Source organism: Chaetura pelagica, unplaced genomic scaffold (assembly GCF_000747805.2).
Source record: "Chaetura pelagica isolate M959 unplaced genomic scaffold, ChaPel_1.0 scaffold46, whole genome shotgun sequence".
Taxonomy (NCBI): Eukaryota; Metazoa; Chordata; class Aves; order Apodiformes; family Apodidae; genus Chaetura; species Chaetura pelagica.
Window position 1 is genome coordinate 2,944,678 of NW_009954102.1, and position 18,993 is coordinate 2,963,670.

General features: G+C 41.2%; 1 protein-coding gene across 1 annotated transcript in view; it reads right to left on the minus strand.

Annotated features, from left to right (window-relative positions):
* The window catches only part of LOC104392935 (chromosome unknown open reading frame, human C2orf43), an 85,255-nt gene that overhangs the window by 8,762 nt on the left and 57,500 nt on the right, over window positions 1-18,993 (minus strand). The window contains exon 5 of the mRNA XM_010002381.1: window positions 2,771-2,853. Within this exon, the coding sequence (XP_010000683.1) occupies window positions 2,771-2,853 (83 nt within the window). The remainder of the gene's footprint in view (window positions 1-2,770; window positions 2,854-18,993) is intronic.

Here is an 18,993-nt window from a genome sequence, read left to right on the forward strand (position 1 = left end):
AAGAGTGGAACAATTTAGTGTCTCTTCTTTCTTCTTCAGATCACAGAATGCAAATAAGATCCAGAAATAATTTTCTATTCCACAGCAGCTGGCAAAGTCAGGTGTTAAGACTGGCTTTTAGCATATGATCACAGTGACTACTAAAGAGTATAAATTTTTTGAAGTGACATCTTGCCAGTTCTATAGCAACTTGGACTATTTTTTGTATTTTTATAAACTTCCAGCCTTTATAAGCTAAGCCCATTTCTGTTGTCAACACCATTCAGATTTCACATCATGGCAAATTAAATTTTTTTATTTAATTCTTGCATTCCCAGAAATTACTACAAGAGGAGAAAAGAGAAGCATTTAGGTTCATTTTTAGACTTGCTTTGTCTTCAGTCTACCAACTGCTTATAAGTTTGCTTCAGCTTTTTGTTTTCTTCAGTATGTTTGCCACTTCAGATGTATGAGGACACAGAAGAATCAATAAAAGAAAGTTAACACAGGTTTAAAAAAGCTCCTGCTTGCCAAGACCATGCTTAGACTGACAGAGTCAGCAAAAGCACAGATGAAGCAGCCTGGGACACCTGCAAACTCTCACTGTTGGCTATGGGCTTTCACTCAGGATATATAAAAAAGCTTTTCTTCTAGTGTGAAGGATCTGAGTAGATCACCTGGAGTCACTGGAGCTGCAGCAGCTTGTCACCACTATTGTCCTCATACAACAAAATTTTAATGCTTGACTTCAAGCTTGTTTGCTTATGATTACAATTTCCAAAAGCACCTGAAGCCCTGCTCCTGCAAACTCTTCACTTCTGTGCCCTCACGTGGTTCCCTGCAGCCTGACTCTCCATTTCAGGGCACTAAGAGGGCTCAGCACTGACTCACACTCCCTGCCCATGGGTCCAGTGTCTCCATCTCTCTCCTTCACCTGCAGCCTCTGCCTCTCAAACTACATGGCAGCAGTATGTGTCTCCAGCCCTATCTCTGGCCCTGTGCCCCAGGCTGACATCAGACCTACACAGCCTGTCACCTGGCTGGATCCCACCTTGCAGCTTTGCCCTCTCTCACCACCTTGGCTGTGCCTCCTGGATGGACTTTGGACCCACGTTGTACCCGTGTTTCTAGGCCTTACTCTGGCCCTGTCTCCTTTTGCTCCTGGCTGGGAGGGATGCTGGACCTGGTTCTTTGCTTTGCCTTGTCTGGGACAGTGCGTGGACTGTTACCTTGCCCTGCTTGGGTGCTGTGGGACTGGAGCCTGCTGGGGTCACCCGTGGCTCCCAGCTCCCTCTCCCACAGGGAACAGGCAGATCCTGCAGCCCCCTGACACTCAGAGGGCTGATTCAGTCAGTTCTCCTTCAATCAATTTGGCTTTAGATCAACCCATTGAAAATTTTGTTTAAAGACAATGAGACTCTTTGCAGTCTGCAAGATTAGCCCCTCAGTCTCTTCACTGAGATTCAACCCCCAAGGTGCAGGAGAACTTTGAATGCTCTGCAGCAAAAATGTGAAAAACCAGGCATGCCTGGTGCAGTGTCCCTTGTCCTTGTGTGTTATTTCAACTCCTTTAAAAAAGCTAGAACTGAAACATCTGAACATACCTTTCCAAGTGCAGAGAAGGCAAACGGGGTAACTAAAAAAATAAACCCATTTTCAGGCAAAAAAAAAAAAAAAAAAGGCTGATTTATGAAATGAACTTTGTACCACATCTATTTATGAGGCACAAAAAAAACCTACAGAGATCCAGGACCTCTGTCCTAGAAATTCCATTCTCCAAGGAAAATCTATGCCAGTGCAAAGTGCTGGAAAAAGCAAAAAGACAGAAACAATACCAAAAACTGGAGGGAAGGAAGGGGACACAGTAGAATAATATTTTATACTGATTATTTACTCACACAGAAGCCACACCAATAGTAGTTTATTAAATGTGACTGTTTGCTGGCTCATAAGCCATCTGGAATTGTCCAATCATGGCCACACTGTTAAGCTCTCTCAGCCTCCAAAACAGGGTGACCACATCAAAACTCTAATTAGGAAAAGTTCCTGGCCTGTGTCAACCCCTGAACTGTGCCTGGGAATTGACTGGGAGAATACTATTAGTCCAGACCAGAACTGTTCCAGGATCCCTCTCAACAACTAACCCATACAGAAAGTTCAGTGCAGGAGAAAGGTCTCCAAAATGACTTCATTCACTTGTGCAGCAGTTGCTCCAGTCTCAGAGGAATGCATCTTTCTGTATCTTATCTTTCTCTCACACTACAAATAGCTGAAACTGGGGAGCTATAATAATTCTGCTGACTCCTCTCTCTTATGTTTTGATGACATGGAAAAATCAAGCCTGCAGAATGCCCTGATATTCACTGACAAGGCACAACACAGATGGTACATGTTCTGCTTGACCTTGTCCAGCAGTGAAGTCAGAGGACTTGGTCAATCAGCCTGCACTCATGTCCTGCCTGGCCATCTGCCTGTCTGATCAGAACCCAGGAACTACTGGCTTCATGGAAACCACATCCCAGGCTTAGCCAGAACACAGACTGTTTCTCTTCCACCCAGGAAAACCTGCCAGCTGGGACACCCCATCTGGTAGTGGTGAGTGTGACACCTGCAAAGGTGTGGATCAATGACATTTTAATGATCAGTAACCCCTTTAATGGCTTCTCCAAAGTCAATGGAATGACACTAACACAAAAGCAGAATCAAGCCTGCTGAAATTCTGGTTTTTGCACAAATATAACTGGATGTAATACTTCAATGCACATGAAAAATCTGGAGAATAAACAGTTACCTTCTTTAAATGTTGCTTTATGGTTGTACTGTCTCTCTCCACAACCTTAATCATTTCTTGGCTTGCCAAGTACAAGATGTTGGCTGCAGAAAAAGAAACATGCAATCATGTAAGTACACAGAAAATCTTTTAGGAAAAACAATGCAGGCCCAACCTTGCAGAAAGGTAAGGCAACTAGAGTAGTCACCAAATTGACAATCCCGCTGAAAAGGATCCCACTGACAGAAAGGCAGAATTTATTTCACATAACTGAACTATTAAACAGGCATATAGACTAAATAAAGTAATCTGAATTAATCAATTCCACAATCAGTAGAAAGAGAAAGACACCTTTGGAATGTAACTCTATCCATCTATCTTACAGACTTCTGAGTCAGCCCATGATGATAACCCTCTCTCTACTGACCAGAGGAGGAACTTTGATGAGCAGCTTTCACTACATACTTTTAGAAAGATAGAGGTAAGCATGATAAACCACCCACTAAGTGTTTGCATGAGTGGGCTTTTAAATACAAAGCATATGATAAAAGACATTATTAATCAACAGACAATTAAATTGACATTTCAATATACAAGTCATTCCAATGCCCAACATCACAAATAATAAAAATAATGGAAAATACAAGCACCATTGAAAACTGCAGTCCTGCACAATACTGATGGTACTTACCCAGACATGACTGGGCTGGACACCAAATGTCTCAGCCTTACCTTTCTGGAATGTGAAGTGTTAAAAATGGCTCTGTGCAACTTATTGTCAAGTGGTCTATAAGATACTGTCTCAGAGACATAAATGATTGAGTCTAACGTTTGGACACCTAATTAAAAGCAGTCTAATGCAATGAAGTGTTGAGTTCTGGCAGGTCCCACATATATTAGACAGCAGTGGGAACTAAGCACTTCTGAAAAGTGGGTTAGTTTGACAAAGAAGGATCACACAGTGTGCACCTGGCCTGGCTTGTCTTATAACAGAACCTACAGAAGCTCAGGAGGGAAGCCCAGTGCACGGCCCAAAACCTGGCTTTGAACAAGCACATGCCTCTTAGATTTTATTAGTTTTGCTACTAGAATAAACCTCGTGTACTCAACTGCAGAACTGAGAGGTGCTCCATGACCATCACTGCTGAACGAGGTCTGCAGGCAGCGAGCTGTCTGTCCTCCAAAGGGTGTTCACACTTACCCAGTTTTAACAGGGGTGACACCAGTGACATCTGACATCAGTGCTGCACTGAAGACACATGCAGATACCACAATGCATAGAATGAGCACTTCTTTTACCCTTGTTTTCTGCCCACTCAGCTTACTGTGCTAATAAGATGGCCAAGATTCTCCTGTCCTCACAATCTGAAGCCTTAAGCTTGTTGGATCAAAGAGACTTTCATAACCTGTACATGGGAATGAAGGGCAATATTCTTCTCCTTTCTCATCAGTTTGCAAATCTAATGGAAGACCCTAAATGGCTAAATTTCCATAAAGCATTTCAATGTCCAGGTCCTAGTGCGACTGAAATTATTCTAAAATACTAAATCCTCCCCTGAAAAACAGGAAAAAAAAATGGAAAGACTGAAAATTTTAAAAATCTGAACCAACAAAGTTTTGTGCACATAGTTAATGAGAGTGTTGGGTCTGACACTGCTCCGAGACAGGAGTAATACATTCTCACAATGTGTGATAGGGAAGGAAATGGCAATCACATAGGTCTTTGGTGGTGACCAAAACACGGAGTTGGCTGAATTCCAGCAGTGCCCTAAGGAAACAGAACTCCACTGGAGAGATGAGTGATGGCTCCAGGGATCAAATGTTAAAAGGCAAAGACAGTGCTCTCAAGTGACAAAAAATAATCCTAGAAAGTAGTTTCTAATTCTTAGCCAGCCAAAGAAGACCCATCTCAGTTATATGCCTGCAGAGCTCTGTCTTTTTCAATTAAATGTTGAACACAGCTAGGAAAAGTTCTTCCCTTCCTAGAGAAGATGAAAGGGCTGCAGACATGAATGACATCCTATAGACAATCCAGCAAATTTGCTGGTCCCATCCTATTCTACTGGGCAAAGGGGCCTCTATGCAGCTTTGTGTCTAGCAACCTGGTCATCTCATCCTGTGGAGCAGCTGGCAAAAGTTTGTCCATTCAGAGGATTGTTAAGTTCAGGCCCTGATGTTTGTCTTCTGTTCTCAGTTCAGCTCCTAACGCTGACACGTTATACACTGTTGTTTTGAGAAGGACACATATCTTAGAATGCACCTTCAAAAATCACCTAGGAAAACCTTAAATGAGAGGTATGAAAGACAATGAGGTTTTCCATAGGTATTTAATTAATGTGGACAGATTTCTGCTTCTAATGTGAAAAATATGACTTTAATGCACAAAACTCCTACCTATTAATGAAGCTACTATGTGTCTGTGAAAAGCAGTGCTCTGTCTTAGAAGGAAAAGCAGAAACTGGAGAACAGCCCTTGCCATCTGAGGTTCTGGTCTTTCAGCTGGTGGATGTGGCTTGCTATAGATTCACAGGGTTTCACAAAGCAATAAATGCAAGAGCCTGGATTTGTCAGGGAATCTGTGGCAATAGCAATTGTACCCAGTCTGTAATGGTTTTAAGCTGGAAAAAGGGAGATTTAGGTCAGACATTAGGAAGAAATTCTTCACTATGAGGGTGGTGAGACATTGGCACAGGTTGTCCCAGGAAGCTGTGGAAGCCCCATCACTGGAAGTGTTGAAGGGCAGGTTGGATGGGGCTTGGAGCAGCCTGGGCTGGTGGGAGGTGTCCCTGCCCATGCAGGGGGTTGGATCTAGATGATCTTAAAGGTCCCTTTCAACCCAAACTATTCTATGATATGATCTACGATATGATATGACTTCATATGCCAGGCCTTCTGTTTTCCAGTCCAGAATAAGGTTCTTGTTAGTAGGACACAGTGGACAGCCTCTCTGCAGTCAGTGCAGTGGATGGTAGGCAGGGATGAAAACCCTGGTGGCCACCAGGGCAGAACCTGACACATTCAGTGTTGCTGGGATTCTGCAGGCAGCTCTCCACTGCCAGTCATACAGCAAAAGTGGGAACAGTAAGTAAGGACTTCCCTGCTCCCCTTCTCCCATCTTACTGGTTTCTCTGTCCTACCTCTTGTTCTTGGTGGGTTCTGCTCATATTTCTGAGTTGCTCGTGTGGGGTTTTTTTGCAGTAAAAAAATGAAGTGGAATTCACACACTTACTAAACTCAGCTAAGTCATAACACCCTAAAAGCAAAACTGTAAGACAGCAAAGGCAAAAATGACAGTACTTCAAAAGGAACTGTCTCTGAAGGCTTGTGCACTGTGCAAGAAAGGGAACCAGGAAGGCAGGATTAAGCTAAACCGGATGAATGGCAAGGCTCAAGAATCTATTTCAACCAAACAGGAATCCTTCAAATTTTGGAAACATGATCCTAGGGGAGCCAATAAACAGGAACTTAAACTTCAGCAGGCGTTAAGTAAGAGGAAATTGCAAAGAGCAGAAGTAGGTTTCCAAGAACAAACATGAAAAGATTTTAAAAATAAACAATAACATATTCCTTAGGTATATCAGAAACAAGAGGCCAACAACAGAATTTGTACAAGTTAACTGAGTAGCTAAAGAAGATAATTAAACTGTTTGGAAGCTAAATAACTGTCCTTTTTTTGCATCCAAATTTCTTGTTCAATACATTCAGGAGGTGTCTGCTCTTTATATTACTTTTCTGGACATTCTAACAATTTCTCTTTGAGCAGTGAGGTATTAAGAAGTAGTAACAGAGGAGAACAGACAATGTATCAGGGCTAGAAAGTACATTTAAGAGTTTCTAAGAACCTTAAATACAGAATTGCTGAGATACTAATAATTCTGCTACATAAGAGTCACCTTGTCCTGTGGCACGGAGAGTGGGAAAGACTGTCTAATCACTAGTGATTGAAAAAGCATTTTACCCATCTGTAATTTCTTGAACATTTCAATAAACAAGACCAGATGACAAAAATTACTGGTCTTCTTAAAAGCTCTCTATTACATTTCACACAAATGAACTTGAGTTCAAACTAAACAGCTGTAAAATGAAAGGTTGTAAAGTGTTAAGAAATAGTCTGGGAGCACACAAAAAAAGGATTAGGATTAAATTGGCTGGTTTTCTTCACAGCAAGAATAAGGTCTAGATCCATCACAAGAGTTGTGATTATTACTATAATCTCAAAATAATAATTGAACACACCAGGTGATTTGATCATTTCTGGGGTGGGTTAAATCACCTCTCAAGATGACTCTTCTCAGAGAAAAGGATTTTAGACTTTAACCTGAATTAAATGCCTAAACTGAGGTGGGTTGAATCCTGGCCTAAGATTCTAGTCTGGCTTTATACCAAAATCACAGCTAACTTATTTCCTAATGATCTGGTCAATGGATAAGTAGTTTATTGATACAGGATACAATGCTGGTCAGTTTGTGAGGACCAGGCAGTGAGAAATGTGAGAGAGACGTAAAGAAGAGAGGCAAGAAATGAAAGCACTAGGCATGAAATGCAAATTGGAGACATGGAAAGCAACACAGGTGGAACAAAACCCCAAATGTTCTTTTCCCTTGCAAACTTCTAAATTAAGGCACAGAATGGAATGAGAAACCAAAGACCCCTAAGCTGATAGTAAAAAAAAAAAAAATATTCCATGAATACTGAGCTGGTTTTTCAAAGCAAAGAATTCAGAAGAATTCACTTGCTTTTTGTATGTAATTAGAAAATCATCTCAAAAGGCTCTCAGGGACTGTTACTTTGAGCATTTCAGCAGCTCTGAAAATAAGGCTTTGAACTGGGCACAAGCAGAAGCTGCAACAAACAAAATCAATGGCCTTTGAAATCCTCCTTCAGGCTACAAAGAGGAAGGTCATCTCGTGAGATCACCTTGCCAGTTGTTGCTACCTGGTGTTACAGTCTCTGGAAAGACTTCCAACTTGTGCTAATGCTTCATTACCTGAAAACCTCTAAAGATTTAGAGATTCTAACCTTCTTAGAATAATCTAAATTTTTATATGCAGATCTTTTATATACACAGACTAGCTTGAAAATGGAAGCCTGTCATTTATTCCCGGGTCAGGCTTATGAAATTAACTGCCAACTTACTTTCTCCCTGTGATCCTGCCAGTGACCTCTTTCCTGCTCTGGTAGGATCATTCCCTCTCCATGGATTAGAAGTGATTAAGGATCAGTGTCAGTTTAGTCTCATACACTTGCTAAGCAGAGACAACAAACTGTGCCAAAATGTGTTTGATTTATTTATGGTGGTTTTGTGATAGAGGAACTCTGAGTGGGCTCCAACCAAGGATCCAGAAAAGAAAAGAGTGCTTTATATCACTGGTAGCTCTTTAACCCAAACTGTCACAGCAAGCACTTAATATCCTTCAGCTAAATTATTAGTTTTCTCAAACAATAATGACTGAAATCAATCAAGCTTTTCAGTGCTTAGGGCTATTTAATCACCAATTCAATTAGCCAGTTGGATGAATACCTGTATCTATTGAGCTGAACTTCAAACACATTGATGTATCCACAATGCAGTCAAGCAAATAACCAATGAAATAGAAGACTTCCTGATTTTGAAGAAACATATGCCCAGCAGTGTTATTATTACTTTCTAAAGATTTTAGAGCTATATTCTAAACCCAAATGATGCCAATTAGTTGACTCTGTGGATACCAACAGATCTATGCTGGAACTTTGAAAGCTGAGCTGACTTCAGGGAAGAAACAAGCTTCTAAATTGAGATAGATAAGCTTTCTCTTTATACTTGATTCTTGAAGCAATACAGAGATTTCTTATACTGGGACTGAAATACGTATTTTTCCTCAAGTCTTTAAATTTCTTGCTTGATTGCTGAATATCCAAAGATCATTTGCTTGCTTTTTTGCAAGAAAAACCATTAGATTAGGGCCAGATTTATCATAACTTCAAACTAGAAACTGAGGGGTCACATTATGTTCTCTGTGGAAATTCAAGATGAGATGGAATTATGTCTGTATGGAAAGAAATCTTTAAAAAATTACTTACACATGGTGCACATATCTGTAAAGTATAAAAGAGTGTTAAGTATTTCTGACTTAACCCTGATAAACTTTGAGAGATGTGCCTGCCCCTGGTTAATTTAAAGATCAACTCTGTGTTGTGATGCCATGACTAGATCTTGTTCTGTGAGATTTTGCTCTGTAGTCAGTACCTGAATTATATAAAACCAATCTTGTATTCTTTGCTGGGCTAAGGAGATGAATTTACTGCAACATTAAGTAAGAACAGACAGAAAGAGATGCCATACTAATGAAACAACAGAGACAATAACAAAGAAAAAAAACCAACACCCCACAACACAACCTTTCCAACTTCATTGGCTACTGAATTTCAGGAAATAATCACAATAGTTCCTTTTCCAAGAAAAATGAGTGGTTGTGAAGATAGCCCCACTCTGGACACTTTAATGGATGCACACACACACTCTTTTATAGCTTGTTCATCAGACTAAAACAAACAGAAGACTACAAAGGGTTACCCAAGCTCACTTCATTTCCCTACTGCTGTTGGCTTCACATTATGTTGAGTCTATCAACAAAATTGTGGCTCTAGGTGTAAATTTATTAAGTCCCACACATCAAAATATTGCTCTATTTTGTAAGTTAGTAGGAGCTATGCTCTGGAATGGGTACAGGAAGAAACATGAAGCCAAATTTTTACTTCATGGTCCAGGCAGCACAGTTTCAACCTTGGAAGAACACACGAGATGATTTTCCAGAGTGGACCAAGTCAGAGGAAAAGGAGACTGCAGCCCCATCCTCCTCATGCTTCCCAAATGCAACTCTGATGCCACGACCAACTGCCCCCCTGAGCAGATGAATACAGAGTGTGAAGAGACTTCTTATGCTGTCTTACTAAGGCCACCATATATGAAGGTGCTGTCTTTTTTCACCAAAAAGGAATAAAGGCAAGTTTTTGTCAACCCTCCTGGCCTCCCTCACCTGTCCACTACTTCTGGCTGCCTTGATTCTCTTCCCCAGCCACACAGACCTTATGCTTTAGATTATTTTTCTGAATGCATATGTATTCTATTAGCTTAATTTTTCAGGTTGAATGTCATTTAGTTAATTCATGTATTTTTCAGTCAAATAACACTTTCCAGCTGGTCCCCTTGTGTTTGAGGCATTTAATAAAAGACAGCTCACTATGATTAAAACCCACAAATCTGAAGTACAACCAGACCCAGAAGAGATCCCTTTAGTTCTTCAAAAATCCTCTGCAACTCATCTGCAATACAAAGGCATATTAAGAGGTAGAAACATCAGAACTTGTAAAAGGAAATCCATTTTACAGCACATACAACACAGCACATAGGATACAGCCAATTACAGTAAGAACTATACAGGGCCAAGAAATTAGCAGTGACAACAAAGGTGCTGGAGGTCCACAAATCTACAGAACTCTCTCAACAAACTACAACCAAACTTTAGAGCTACACAGTGCTACAATAGCCTCAGGTTTTTCAGCCTCTACCACTAAGAACACTGCTTTTATTAACTGGCAGGCTAAAACCATATCAGAAAATTCATTAAGAACTAAACAGTGTGGATCATCATACCCCAGTGCTATCATGAGCCTTGCTCTCATTTAGCTTTCCTGCCTTTGACAGGTCCTAATAAAACATTTCTGCATCATCCATTCAAGCTGCAGAATGCAGATTCATTCAGACATTCAATCAGACATTTGCTGAACTTTCAGATCTGCTTTGAACTAAAGCATGACATTTTTTTTTGGCTATATTGTGGTTTCCTCAAACATTGCGTTCATCTGCTGCGCTTGGTTCTTAATAGAGTTAATTGTTCCTCATTAGTGTTCTGAGATTCTGGATGCTGCTCTTGCATCTTTATTTATTGTGTATGAAACTGTAGGGCTGGAAGGGATCTCTACAGGTCTTTTTGTCTTAAGGAGAATCAATGAAGTTGCATCATTTTCAGCAGATACTTATCCATCCAGTCCTTAGCAAGCACAGATGTTGAAAGTTTCATTATCTACCTAGGAAATCCAGTCTGGAATTCCATTCTTATCATTAATTAAAATCTAATTGGAATCAACTATGTTGCAATCTACTCCATTACACACTACCTTGTCTACCATGGACATGTGGATTACATTATTCTCTTTTACTTGAAATGAAAACTCTTACCATGTCCTTCAGTTGTCCCTTGTTTAGTCTAAATAACTCTAATTTTTTAATTTATTTTTTTTTTTCCTTGAAGTTCATTATTTCTTTATATCTGTTCTGGGATTCACCTGATTGAATATGGATCTCTGAAGTTTAATTTTTCTCCCTTTGCAGTCAGTGGAAAGAACAAAATTCATCTCATCCTACAGCAATCACCTAGACGGGTAGACAAGTGTTACCTGTACCTCTCCACTGACAAGGACAGGATTTTAGGGTGATTAGTGGATGAAGAGAGTTCTGTGTTGTACACTTGTTAAGTACTTCTGTCCTAGCATATTCACTTTGTGAATATATTCAGCCAATCTGCCTCTCATCTTCAAATTCTCTGTATCAAACCATATATTCTTTGTCAATTGCTTTCTCCAATTTTTATATATATGTGTGTGTATATATATACATACATATGTATGTGTGTGTATATATAAAAGGCAATGCATTATGAAAACTAGCTGAACAGTCTATATGTTGCCAGATTCCCTCCTGTACAGACATGAAACTCACTACATGCTGCATTTTGGAAGGTTTGGAATTTTCTCAGAAAAAGTCTCTTGAATCCATCTGTAGTGGTTTGGTGGACATAACATTCAACAGGTTTCCATGTCTCTAACACCTGGATATCAGAACAAGTCCATCCATCCTGCTCCTTTCTCTACCAAGCACATTATGTCCCTTCATATTGATATTCTAGTTCTGCAAATTATCTCATCCATGTTGTCAAGTTAACTAATAGTTTAGGTAATGTATAAATGCTTGCAACGTGATTTTATTCTCCATGTTTTTGGAGTTTACATTACCTTACCTGCACATCATCTAGCTCATCTGCCCTCTTCCTGCCATTATTCCTTTGATCTCTTATGAATTTCTCTATCTACCATAATTTTAGATCCACCATGAGTACACTTTTGCTCATAATGACACAGAAGGTTTTTTAATCGTTCCCCTTATACTCATCCTCAAGCCTCCTTTACTAAATCTTTCAATGTTAACCACCTTTTCATGGCTAAGGAAACCAAAGGCCCCATGATTCTGGTTTGACTGACTGTGCTCCAATCTCTGTATACCCGTGCATAGGTCCAGTCTTCTTTTGAGGAAGTACACTGGGGTTTTAATAACCATGCTGTATGCCCTGTGAAACACAAGCAAACTCATTACACTGTCATTAACCTCTCACTCTCTATACTCCGTTTCCATACATCTTTCATTCCCCCCTCGATGCTGCAGTTTCCCAGGACATTTCTGATGCTCTGCCTTGCAAAACTATCCTTTACTGTCAATTCTTTTGCAGAACACATCTGTTATTTTACCATTTGCCATTTAACTGCTATTATATATGGTACTTCAGACTGTTGTTTGTGTTGGCAAAGGACCACAGCAGAGACTGGGGACACATTTTGTCAGGTACTGGCTGTGCTGCACAGAGAAAAGCCTGAAATGATGTTTTCTTCTGTCACACAAGGGACTTCCCAAGAGAACCTCCATGAATTCTGAAGTGTCCTTCTCCCAGAAGACTTCACTGACACCTCCCTTATTACATCTGCCTGGCAGCAGGATCATTTCACAATAATCTGCTATTACAAAATGCTTTAGAAATATTTGAAAATACGCAAAACATTGGCAAGTTTTAATTCCCATTCCTGGCCTCTGCAAAGGTAAATTGGACAACATACAAGTCCATTGATAACTTGATGGTAACTGTAGCAAAAAGAGACTTAACTGATTGCCTGATTGGACCTTTTTTGTAACTAGGAACTAGTTAGAGAGTGCTACAGGTCCCACTCAGGGGCTGGGGCTTTAGTGTGTCAGAGGCTATTCAAACTATCAAGAAAACTTTCATTTCTCCACAGATTTTAATCTATTTTTAAACCCATGACTGTAAAACATGGAGTTTATGCATGCAGAGATTTGCTTGTCCTTCTGAGGGATTGCAAGCAGAGGGTAGAAGAAATGAATGTTACTTCAATGGGACAATTCTTGCCAACCATAGAGCTCATCTGTACCTTGACATGCTGTAACGTGACTCTTTCAAAAGTTCTCTAAACTCTAAATTTAAACTTAAATTCCAAAGTGATGAACCAGTTCCAGGTTGAATTCCCCTGCTAAACTGAAATGCCCTTCAAAAAGTAGATGGAACTTTTGAAAACAAGTTTTCCTCAGGAAATGTACTACTACAGGTCACATTTTTTTTGCCTGGTATGTTGCCCATCTAATTGTAAGGCTCTTCAGAGCAGTGCAACTCTAGTTTCCTTTCCAGTTTGTCTTTTGATTTTGAGAAAGCAATCTCTGTCATTCCTCAGAAAGAGTCAGAAAACAGTGGTCAGAACTAATAATACCAAACAGCTCTGTAATTTCCTATGGGGAAAACATATTTTCCCCTGGCAACTATTGCCAACAGAAATCTTGGAGATATCATTTAACTTATTGTTTAAAACATTAAACAGAAGGAACTGCTTAGTATCAAAGATGACTAAGGCAGGAACATGTGCTTCTACACATGCACACACACACTAGATAAAATGTTGATGTTTAGAGGTTTACAAGATGTAAACATTGACTTTGGGTTCTGCTTAAATTTACACTTGAATTCAGAATGAAAACCTACCAGTTAATATATAACAATGATCAACACAAATAGGCAGAAGCATCAACTGTTATGATGACTTCTCCAACCTGATCGGCCTTACAGTTGCAGGAAGATCAGAACTATACAAGAAAATCAGTCAGCTGTGCTTGAGAAAGCAGAATGGAGGCTGAAGGCAAAAATAAGAAGTTATTCAACAGTTATACCCAGGTACTTTACAAACAATAGGTGCATTGTTGAGGAGTGTGGAAAACACTCATTTACTTTGTGTGACGAAGCATGTGCAGGTCAAGTGGAGAATGTGATGGAAACTGAAATGTCTATGGACTTAATCCTGCACAAAGGTACTTTGGAACAACTGCCATCATCTTCAAATGACAGAAATACCCCTTAGCTGGAGAAACTAATCTCCAGTCAAAGCTGTGACATTCCCTGGCTGATGGGACTTTGCTAGTCCACATTTTTGGTCATGGAAAGCATCCCCTGCAAGAGGGACACAGAAGGATCTGGAGTAGGTTGTGCTCAGTCCCACAGGGAATGGCCAAGATGGACAGTGTCTGCAGCAAGTTAGCATCTTCACACTGTGGTTCCTGCTTGGGCTCTACTGGGGATGAATACACTCTTTGAGACATGGGTTTATGGATGTGAGCAGCTATATGGAGGTCAGCTTAAGTGCTCTTCTGGATTGGGACCTGACTCTGGCTCTTTCTTGAGGAACCTTGATGAAATCCAGCAACTGGAACACCTGTCCCTCGAATGAGGTGAACTTCCTCTCAGTTGGAGTGGCTTGGATTGGTATGAAAGGTGGACTTTACACCACCCTCCATTAAACATAAACCACTATGTGTAAAGCTCATTTTAAATACACTTGACCACTTGAGCATTATGCACTTGAGCACTGCACCAGCCAGTAAGCAATCTCCTGGAGCACTGGGGTTGCTCAAGATAAGCCAGCATTTCCTCCACAAATACATGAAGACTCTGTAAGCATTTTCTCCTTGTCGATGTAGTCATGCCCAAGAATTAGGCATGGCACACAGGGAGTGCTGGTGGACATTTTCATGACACGAAGCAGCAGCAAGGCAGACTCTAACATTGTTTTAGATGACTGTAGGAATTACATCCAGATCAGTGTCTCCTTTAGGTGCACAGAATGACAGGTTGGTTAGCAGGTTGGTCAATGTCATTTTCAGAAAAAAAAGAAAATCTTATTCCAAGACACAAATGCCTGTAGTTTAACCATGGGTATGGATTTAGTGTGTGTTTAAGTGGCCAGTGGCATCCTGGCCTGCATTAGGAAGTGTGGCCAGCAGGACCAGGGAGGTGATCCTGCCCCTCTACTTGGCCTTGCTGAGGCTGCACCTTGAGTGCTGGGGGCAGTTTTAGGCACTGCAGGATAGGAAGGACATGGAGGTGCTGGAGAGGGTGCAGAGAAGGGCAACTAAGCTGAATTGGGGTGTGGAGAACAGGTCTTATGAGGAGAGGCTGAGGGAGCTGGGGCTGTTCAGCCTGGAGAAGAGGAAGCTGAGAGGAGACCTCATTGCTCTCTACAGATACCTGTGGGTGTTGGCAGCTTCTCCCCAGTGACCAGCAATAGGACAAGAGGAAATGGGGCCAAGTTGCAACAGAGGAGGTTCAGATTGGATATAAGAAAAAAAATTCTTCACAGAACAAGTGGTGAGGCCTTGGAACAGGCTGCCCAGGGAGGTGGTGGAGGCACCATCCCTGAAGGTGTTAAAAAGTGGGTGGATGTGGTGCTTCAGGAGATGGTTTAGTGGTCACAGGGGAGTTGGGCTGATGGTTGGACTTGATGATCTTGAAGGTCTTTTCTAACCTTGATGATTCCATGATTCTGTGATTTACTAGAACTGCATGATGAAGGAGTTCAATGAATCAAGCTAAATTCCCCAGCAGGAAACACAAGTGATGACAGAGCCAGGAGCTCTACTTCAGATATTCCCTGGGGGAGTTCAGGCACACACCTCTTGAGACAAAAGGCAGGCATCTACTGCCGAAGGGAATCCTTTCCTTGAATTCAAGGGGCTCTGTACTGGGCCTAGGGAAAACAAAGTGCCAGTGTGCAGATGAGTATCTAGCACTGGCTACCACAAGGCAACTGTAGCTGCTACCACTTAACTGGCATCTACCTATTTTCAACATCCTTTCTTCTTTGTTGATGTTACCCCTTCCTTCTTCATGCCATTCGCAACACATCATTAGACTAGCTGCAAATTTGTGGGAGTAAATTGTATCCCTGGGGATGAAACCCCACCAGGGGTGAGTAAACAATCTCCCCTTCCTCAACCAAATCCCAACTGTGCCTCACATTTCATGGAAATGATCAGCAGTTCCACTATCAAAACATTCACGCCTTATGAGTAATATTTATGATGGGAGTTTTTTATGTTGGGTTTTCCCCCTAAGAAGAAAAAGAGGAATAATTAACAGAAATAAACCCAATGAGAAATTTCCACATTATTACTATTATTTTCACAAGGCTTTCACAGGAAAGTAAAAGCTTTTGCAAGTAATAAAAGTCCTTTTAAACATCTTTCTTTCTTTCTTTTGGAAATGGAGTAAATTATGAAGCAGATTGACTTTAAAAATAAATAGAACTATAAATACACAAAAGTCATTGCCTTCCTCCAGTAATTTAATACGAGCATCTTACTCTGAAGTAAGGAAAAGTTTAGTTCACTCACAGAAAGAATAAAGCAGATGTGAGGTTTTTCCGTCAGCTTAAGTGCTGCCTCGGTAAGGTGAGTTGTCCGACTACATAAAACAAACATTTTAGTCAGGCATCACACAGGAAAATAAACAGTAGCAGAGGAAACATGAAAATATTAAGGACTGTTATTCTTTGGCCCCTTTTCCTGCGAAGCAGGTGATAAAATATTACTGTGTTTCCACAGGTAAGGAAACACGCTCTTAAACACTTTGCAGAAACACACATTACGATCATCACTTAAAATGTCAGCAGTGGACAGGACTCAGCTGTGACAGCACACAGGAGCCTGCTGAGAAACTCTGCAGAAGCAAAGGATTGAACATGCCTGGTCAGACTGCAGGGCTACCTAAAGCAGCCTTCTGACCCTTGGCAATACTTGCCTGCAGCAAATTCTGATACAGACAAAAACCACCTTGTAAGAGATGTCTGTAGAGTGAACTGATTTCAGGAAAGATGACTCCTCTTGCATCTTAATTAGTTAGATTTTAGTGAGAGGGAGGGAGATTATCTGGTGTTATCATTTTGACTTCTTTCTGCCCCACTGGATATCAAAGAATGAACACAGGGATGTAACGTGGCCATCCTGTATAGTCAACAGGGAGAAGCAGCTACTGCTGGGAGACAAGCCCCAATACCTCAGTTGGAACTCTCACTTCCCATACAATCCTGTGGGTGTAAGTGTGGAGTACCTGAAGCTGCCTTAGAATCATACTATCAGAATCACAGGATGATTTGGGTTGGAAGGGACCTTAAAGATCATCTAGTTCCACCCCCTCTGCATGGGCAGGGACACCTCCCACCAGCCCAGGTTGCTCCAAGCCCCATCCAACCTGCCCTTCAACACTGCCAGGGATGGGGCTTCCACAACTTCCCTGGGCAACCTGGGCCAGTGTCTCACCATCCACCCACTCAGTAAAGAATTTCTTCCTAGTACCTAATCTAAATCTACCCTCTTTCAATTAAGACTTTTTTTCTCTGTAAAATGAGGCAAATGTTACACTCCACAAGAAACATGAAAGTCTCCACAGGTAGAACAAGATAAAATTTGAATCCAGTTTAATCTTAGTTCCTTGTCTTCTTACATCTCCTGGATGCTTCAAGTAAATGAGAAATCTCCTGTCCCCAGGCTGCATTCGTGTGACAGCCTAAACCCACCTGAAACCCTTGTTTCAGGTTTCTGAGCCCCCTCCTTCCCAACCTGCCTGAATCGCACAAAGCAAACCTCCCCCTGCCCCACGCTGCCATGCTCCCCAAATAGGTTACACAAACAGGGAAGTCACAGGTTCAAGATCACAAAGGACACGCTGTGTTCGGGCCAGTTGGAGGCTTTTCTTGCTATTGTGCTTATCTGGATCTTCCCTGTCATCCAGACTTTAACCCCTGACCCGCGCGCCCACCTCTCGCTGAAGGCTCCGCGGTGTTTACCCATGATGTCATGTCTGTGCTTTTGTGGAAACTTCACAGAAACAAACGGAGGAAGTTTGCCAGTCAAACGGCTGGGCCATAAATCCTGTCCCGTGTAGATAGAAGGGTTTACTGTCACTGGAAGTCTGCTACTGGCATCTGTCACCAAAGAACTGTTTACAAATTTCAACAGGCTGGAGTACCAAAGGATTCCAGCACTGCAGGACTGAACGTGAGTTGTGGAATAACCACCAGTGTGCTAGATAGGGGTGTCCTTGTTTTGCTAACCTGAATAAACAGAGTCACGATGTTTCCGATAACTCAAGGTCATTAATGGCCAATTTTTCTGTCAAATTCACCTCCTAGGCTCATGAGTACAAGCAGCCAAATGCTCGTTTGCTCATTGTAAAGCTTATTCCTTCCTAAGGTATCTTTGCTAGAATTTTAATCCAGGTAGGCAAACTGCTTTTGGGCTCCTTTGCTTATTTCTAATAGGTCCTTTTTTATTTACACACTTCCTATCCTTCCTTACAATCACTTTTCTTTACAGTCCCTGCTGTGTCTCCTCTTTCTGCACTACTTTGGGACAAGACATGGTATGATGTTGCCCTTCTGCACAGTGTCAGGGCAATTAATGCCTTCTGCTGTGTGAATGAACCTTCTACGTACCGTGAACTGTAAAGTTAAGGCAACAGAAAGATGAGTTTGGATAAGCAGCAGCAGCAAACAATATGAAACAGTGGGACAGATAGGTAATATAACTCTTTACTGACTCTTTCAACCAAGGGCCTGATTCTGCTGCCACTGAATGCAGCTTTTCACTCTCAATGTCAACAGGAGCAGCACTTGGTCCTAGAGTTCCACTTTAATTAAGTTTTCAAATCTCATTTCCTTTCAGAGGAGAGAAAACATTATTGTGACTAAGCTTTGGATGTGGTAACAAACTCCTGGCAGGTTGGTTTATTTTAACGGACGTATTAGTTTTAAGGAAACTTTTACCATCTTTTCTGCCTTTAATCACAGCTTTTATTACAATTACAGTAATGCAACAGATGTACATGCCAAAGGCAATATGTGTATTTTTAATGAGTTGAAATGCAACCTTCCTGGAGAGGAGAAAAAACTTCATTTGCTGAGCGTTTCTGAACCGTATTATTAAGGGACAAGGAAACAATCAGAAGAACATTTACCACAAATTCAGAGTCTTCAGTAACTCACAGAGGAGCAGTCCCATAAGCCAGACTCGGTTGCTCTGCTAGGTTTAGCAAATTCCTGCT